The following is a 7,500-nucleotide window of genomic DNA, read 5'->3' as shown; positions in this document are numbered from 1 at the left end:
TCATCCGAGGACTTACTTTTAAACTCGAAACGTCACAACTTCCTCTGCCTTTCCTATTACGTTTGTATTATTTTATTTCATCTTATATTATTTTATATACACGCTCCTTCATTTACACACCTCCCTTCCCCTCCCCTCTCCCCCTATACAGATCATGGGCGCCGCTATGGTCTCTTTCGGCTTCTGGATCACCCTCGACACGGAATTCAAGCGATGGGTGAAAGACCTGGGCATGGAGCACTTCTGGGTGGGCGTGTACATCCTCATGGCTGCCGGGGGCCTCCTCATGGTCCAGTCCTTCTTCGGCATCTGCGGCGCCTACCAGAGGAAGTCCACACTGCTGCTCATTGTGAGTGAAGATGAGGGATGGTTGGTGTAAGAGAAAATGGGAATTAGGTGATTAGAAGTGAGGGTGCATTTAGCTAAATGTTAAAATCAGGTTGATATGATAAAGAAATGAGGTTGCATGTAAAAGAAAGAAGGATTAGATGATCAGAGATCGGAATTATAAGTTGATAAAAAGTAAGGACCCCTTATATAAAGACGTTCAGTAAGTATAAGATTATAAAAAGCAAAGAAAATAAATGAATAGAGGGGTGCATAAAAGGGACTAAAAGTTATAAAGAAGTGACTTAGAGAAGTAAAGATATAATGGACGATTAGGGAACATTGAATGATTAGAAAGAGGCGTCACCTATGTCTATATATATACATATATGTTTATCTGCCTATCTATCCATCTTTGTATCTATCTAGGCAATCTGTAAATGGTGAAAAGATTACGATGAGGGATCCTGTATATATGTGTATATATATAAATGGAATCCGTTTATATATATGTAGGCTTATTCATATGGAAAAAGTCAATCTTTCTGTAAGAGTTTCTTCTTAAATAGGTAGATGGAAGAATAATCATAACCACACATACACACCCACAGACAAACATACAACCAAACACACAGACAAAAAAACATACAATCAAACACACAAACAAACAAACAAACAAACAAACAAGCAAACAAACATATGTGTATATATATTTCTTCTTCTTCTTTCTGCTTCCTCCCTCAGGGGTCGCCACAGCGGAATGATCCGCATCATAGTCTTGGCTTGTGTTTACAGCCGGATGCCCTTCCTGTCGCCAGCCCTCCCCGTTCATCCGGGCTTACACATGAATAACACACACACACACACACACACACACACACACACACACACACACACACACACACAGTTTTAAATAACTTTATAATTCATAATCTATATCCACAGTTTACTATCCCAAGTCTTATACAAATAACATCCTATCTTCAAATCGTAACTCTCATATGCATTTGCAATAATCATTTGCAATAATTACAGTTTAATCTACCCATTACTATCGGCCATCCAAGCTACGGAGAACTGATCACGCCGGCTTAGTCATTGCAGCGAGAACCTCTGCAATTAGATAGCAGAATTGCAATAATAAATAATCCTTTGTTTCGTTGACTGGTCGTGACACGCATTCCTGGAAGAGTAAAATTTGGGGGTAAAAATGTATTACAGAATATGGTATTTTCACCGTATCAATACCCGGGAATTTATACGAGTATTTCTGAAGCTTAGATTCGACTTTTAAGGCGTAAGTTATGAGAGAGACTTAGTAATGATACCATGGTTGTAAATGTAAACTTGGAAGAGTAAAATTTGGGGGTAAAAATGTATTACAGAATATGGTATTTTCACCGTATCAATACACGGAAATTTATACGACTCTTAAAGTGCTCACTCTATCAAAGAAATGGTGTCTGTGTGAACTGATTTTGCTTTGATCTTGTGGTAATACATCGGATTCGCTCGTTCAAATGGTTTCATTGAACTGATGTTATTGATTAGGAATTTATTGATCTAAAGAGGGCGATATGTTTCTTTGCTTTGAGATTTACTGACGCGACTTTTACTGTTAGGAATTGTATAGGAATATGGGTAAGACGTTACATTCTCACATCATATGTGTGAATATAACGTTATATGTGTATGTACTGACTCTAAAAAAATATTTTGTTGTATTTTAAATTTCTAATTGTTATTGTTAGTTTTGAATCTGTGTGCCACATTTCTCTCATACAGTGGATTAATAACAAACTCTAATTTTCTTTCCCCAATGGCTAATATAAATCCTTTTCCCTTCCTTCCCCCCACCCCACCCCATCCCCTCCCGCCCATCCTTCTCCCACCCTCACCTCCTCTCTCCTACCCCATCCCCTCCCTCCCTCCCCCTCTCTCCCTCTCACCTTTCCTCTCCCTCCCTCCATCCCACCCCATCCCCTCCTTCCCTCTCTTTTCTGATCGCCACCCGGCCACTCCTCATCCTCTCTCTCTCCAACAGTTCCAAGGGTGCCTAGTCGTCTGCTTCGTGTTGGAGATTGTTGGAGCTGCCTACATGCTCGCCAACGGCATCCGCTACTCCAGAATAGAGTATTGGCTCACCGATCGCTTCTACAACTTGATTGATGTCTACAACTACGACCAGGCATCAGCCAGGATATGAACATCGTGCAGGAGTGGGTGAGTCATGAAGGAGTGAGGGAGTGGGTGAGTCGTGAGGGAGTGAAGGAGTGAGGGAGTGAAGGAGTGAGGGAGTGAAGGAAGTGAGGGAGTGAAGGAGTGAGGGAGTGGGTGAGTCGTGAGGGAGTGAAGGAGTGAGGGAGTGAAGGAGTGAGGGAGAGGGTGAGTCGTGAGGGAGTGAAGGAGTGAGGGAGTCGGTGAGTCGTGAGGGAGTGAAGGAGTGAGGGAGTGGGTGAGTCGTGAGGGAGTGAAGGAGTGAGGGAGTGGGTGAGTCGTGAGGGAGTGAAGGAGTGAGGGAGTGCAGGAGTGGGTGGTAGTGAGTGGTGGGTTGTGAGTCGTGCAGGAGTGGGTCGTGTGAGTTGTGAGTGGTGAGTCGGTGAGTCATCAGTCGTAAGTCGTAAGGAGAAGACAATTACGTCTCGCTGTTTCGAATGATCTCGAACTACTTTGAAACGCGAAATCAGAATCAGAGTCAATACCGATCGGTGAGTCAGTCGCTGTACGCTTGGAAGTCCGATCAGAGAGAGAGAGAGAGAGAGAGAGAGAGAGTCGAGAGAGAGAGAAGGAGAGAGAGAGAGAGAGAGAAGGAGAGAGAGAGAGGAGAGAGAGAGAGAGAGAGAGAGCCGAGACGAGAGCGAGAGAGAGAGAGAGAGAGAGAGAGAGAGAAGAGAGAGGGAGAGAGAGAAGAAAATGAGAAGGAGGGGAGAGAAGAGAGGAAGAAGAGAGAGAGAAGGGGGAGGGGGGAGAGAGGAGAGAGAGAGAGAGAGAGAGAGAGAGAGAAAGAGAAGGAGAGAGAGAGAGATAGAATTTTTTTCTCGGCCTATTAACTTTTTTTTTCCCCTCACCCCTTCCTCCACATCTCCTGCTGTTGCCCTCCCTTTCACGTTACCTCTTCCCTCTCTCTCTCTCCTTTCTTTTTCTCTCTCTCCCCTTCCTCCCTCCTTCTCTCTTCTCTTCTCTTTTCCCCCCCCTCTCTCTCTCTCTCTCTCTCTCTCTCTCCTTCTCTCCTCTCTCCCTCTCTCCCTCCCCCTCTCTCTCTCCCTCCGCTTCCCCTGTATATCATTTTTGATTCTTTTTAATACAGCGGCGTTTCGGAGGCGAGGTCCTCAGGGAAATCTTAACCTAACCACCGGAAAAAAAGGAGCCTTTTTAAAAGCTTAAAAGGGAAACGTATATCCCTTTTATAATGTTCACTCACACACATGCAGTCGCACACCCTCATGCACAAGCACATATATACATAAACACAAAACCCCAAAAAACACACACACACACTTAAACCCCACACACACACCAACACACTTAAACACACACACACACCACACACAACCCCACCACCAAAACGTACACAACACAACACACACAACATTGTCAGAAATAAGCAAATATGCTGGGCCCCCGCCGAAAAAAAAGATACTGAATGTTAATTAACTGGGATAAAATAAAAAATAAATTTAAATGAAGCAAAAAAACTTAATTTAAAATTTCATAATACATAAATACTTACACAATTATATACTAGAAATAATAAAAAATTGAAAAATAGACAAGTAATTTGAACGAAATTATTCTTCCTTTCTGTTTGAAGAAACGTTTGACTTTTCTAATTTACACTCAGCAGAATAAATTTTGTTACGGGGATAAACCCGTAAGAAAAATAAAAAACGTGGTTGGGGGGTTTCAAAGAAAGGATTGTTTTGTTTGTTCTAAAATTAATGTGGTTAATAGGTCGGATCCCTTTTCTTTCTCTGTCTGTCGGTTTTACTATCTCTCTCTAATATTAATCTTTTTTCTTTCTCTTATGATCAGTCTGTCTCTTTCTTCTGTCTTTGTTTCTACATTATCGTCTCTATCTCGATTTTCTCTCTCTCTCTCTCTCTCTCTCTCTCTCTCTCTCTCTCTCTCTCTCTCTCTCTCTCTCTCTCTCTCTCTCTCCTCCTCTCTCTCTCTCCTCTTCTCTCTCTCGTTCTCTCTCTTCTCTCTCTCTCTCTCTCTCTCTCTCTCTCTCCTCTCTCTCTCTCTCTCTCTCCTCTCTCTCTCTCTCTCTCTCTCTCTCCCTCTCTCTCTCTCTCTCTCTCTCTCTCTCTCTCTCTCTCTCTCTACTTAAGTACACTTTAAATATTTTTTATATATGTTACTTTGTTCACTTATTAATCTCTTTTTCTCTTTTTCGTTCTTTCTCTCTTACTTTGACAAACATTACCTTGTCTGTATTATTTTAGTCCAGCTTATATTTCCCTTCTCCAATAACTGAATTAAATGTCACATTCAAATCATGCAGCAAAGGCTATCCAAATTCCCGCCATATAATTGCCAAAAAAAAAAAAAAAGTTAATCAATGCAAGTGGAGTTTGACACGACCGGCAAACGAGTCTTGCAGCAGCTCCCCCCCAGGCTAGCGTCCGAGCCTAGTCAGCGTCCATAATGAGACCTCAGATTCTCGTTAGTTCTCGCGAGGTCCGAGGTTTTACGAGACGTCCCGCGCTAACGTGTGGCCATTCGTCCGATGCGTATCACGAAGGGCGGGCCGCTTGCTGTCTAATTTGACAATGCTAACCACGCGTTCGGGCATGATATATCCGTTGCATTTGCCGGGATAATGGGTTTATTTGCGGGGCCGAAGGGACGCTTTGGACGCTCTTCATTGTTTTAAGAGCCTGTAGTTTCTAGGTTTGTCGGGCAATAAACCTCGGGTTATTTCGCCGTTCCTCAGGAGGAAAAAAAAAACGTAATCTTGCGCGTGATTCATGGCCCTACCCGTTTTCTATATTTAGGACGGGGACTCGTGCGTTTTCAATTATTAAAAAAAAAAGATCAAGAGTTATTCCGAGGTGTTCAAATTCCACTTAGTGCGGCCATTCCGAGACGCCTCCGGTCGTATTACGAGTGAAATATCGTTTGTTAATTCGCTTGACTCTGGCGGCGTTTTCCCTCGCTATAACGGACCCACGTGGAGGTTTATGTCGATCACTATTGACATGCCTTAGACGACCCATTGCCTTGCACTTCTCTTTGTACAGACGGGTATTTGTGGACAGCCGGGCCCCGCAAACGTGTGCGTGGATACTGACTCACCTATACGCACACATACGCACACGCTCGTACACATATACGCTCAGAAGCAAGTATGTCTATGTGTGTGTGATTATGTGTATGTGTATGTGTGTATGTGTGTGTGTGTGTGTGTGTGTGTGTGTGTGTGTGTGTGTGTGTGTGTATGTATGTTCACGCGCAAGTATGTCTCTATGCCTGTATACACACACACACACACACACACACACACACACACACACACACACACACACACACACACCACACAATATATATATATATATATATATATATATATATATATATATATATATATATATACACACACACACACACACACACACACAGACAATATAATCAGTGTGTGTGTACACACACACACACACACACACACACACACACACACACACACACACACACACACACACACACACACACACACACACACACACACACATATATATATACACATATACTTATACATGCATATACACACACACACCCAATCTTAACACCGAAACCCAACCCACAAACACCACCAAAGTCTCACAAACCCAAAACGAGAACAGTCAACCCCACCCACAACCACCACAACCACCAACCACAACCACCACAACCACCACAGTTTCAACCAACCTCTCCACCAGCGTAAGAAAAAGTACGAATCAGCAATGACTATCTGACCGGTTTCGATTATATCTCCGTCAGAAATACACATAATCAAAACCCGATCAAGTACATCTCCTGTATTGTGGAGATATTCATTTACATTCATACCTATTGTACTTTTGTCAACATGTCTCTCGAAAATTTATCAACATTGTCTCTTCAAAAGGTCGGTTGCTGCGGTGCCAAGGGCTCAGCTGATTATGTGCGCTGGAACAAGGTCATTCCCAGCACCTGTTATGACCCCATCACTGGAAATGCTTGGTAAGTGAGAAGCCGGTTGGATTTTTTTTTTTTTTTGTTAGTTGAGGGGTTAAATTTGATATTTTTGAATGTGATTGTTATTACTATCTTTTTTTTTGTATTCTTTTCTTTGTTATTGTCTTTTTTCCTCTAACTAGTACTACTATTACTATTACTTCTTCTTTCATCGTCTTCTTTTCTTTCTTCTTCTTCTTTTCTACTTCTTTTTCTTCTTCTTCTTCTTCGTCTTCTCCTTCTTCTTTTTCATCTTCCTCTTCTTCTCCTTCTCCTCTTCCATCTTCTTCGTATCTACTTCTACTTCTTCTTCTTCTTTTCCTTCTCCTGCTTCTTCTTACCTACCTCTCCTTCTTCTTCTTCTTCTTCTTCTTCCTCTTCTTTTCCTTCTTCTTCTTCTTCCCCAAATGTTTTCGTTATTAGGGTGTTAACCATTATTTTATTTATTATTCTTTTTTGTGATGAAGTTATGTCCTTTCTTTTCTTTTCTTCTTTTAGATATTTTTCTTCTTCCTCCTCTTCCTCTTTTTTTTCATTTATTTCGTTTTCTTCATCTTCCTCCTCCTCCCCTTTTGTTTTCTTCGTTTTTCTCTTTCGTCTTCTTTGTTTTTCTTTCCTTTTCTTCGTTTTTTCTCTTTTGTTTCGTTTTTCTCTTTCGTTTCCATCTTTGTCTTCGTTTTTCTTTCATTTTAATTTTTCTTCGTTTTTTTCTTCGCTCCTCCTCCTCCTCCTCTTCTTCTTCTTCCACCTTTTCCACCTTTTCCACGTTTTCTCTTTCGTTTTCTTCGCTCCTCCTCCTTCTCCTCCTCTTCCTCTTCTTCTTCCTCTTCTACTTCTTCAGCTTCTTCTTCTGCTTCATCTTCTGCTTCTTCTTCTTCTTCTTCTTCTTCTTCTTCTTCTTCTTCTTCTGCTTCTGCTTCTGCTTCCACCTTTTCCACCTCCATCTTCTTCTTTTTCTTCCCATAATCCTTATTC

At 41.8% G+C, this 7,500-nt stretch overlaps 1 protein-coding gene across 1 annotated transcript in view; it reads left to right on the top strand.

The window, feature by feature from the left end:
• Positions 1-7,500, top strand: part of LOC119572391 (tetraspanin-2-like) — a 24,438-nt gene that overhangs the window by 7,499 nt on the left and 9,439 nt on the right. The window contains exons 3-5 of the mRNA XM_037919492.1: positions 152-349; positions 2,372-2,550; positions 6,437-6,531. Of these exons, the coding sequence (XP_037775420.1) occupies positions 152-349; positions 2,372-2,533 (360 nt within the window). The 3' untranslated portion in view covers positions 2,534-2,550; positions 6,437-6,531. The remainder of the gene's footprint in view (positions 1-151; positions 350-2,371; positions 2,551-6,436; positions 6,532-7,500) is intronic.

Source organism: Penaeus monodon, chromosome 4, assembly GCF_015228065.2.
Source record: "Penaeus monodon isolate SGIC_2016 chromosome 4, NSTDA_Pmon_1, whole genome shotgun sequence".
Taxonomy (NCBI): Eukaryota; Metazoa; Arthropoda; class Malacostraca; order Decapoda; family Penaeidae; genus Penaeus; species Penaeus monodon.
The sequence above is the reverse complement of the archived record's forward strand: the minus strand, read 5'-3'. Positions and strand labels throughout refer to the sequence as shown.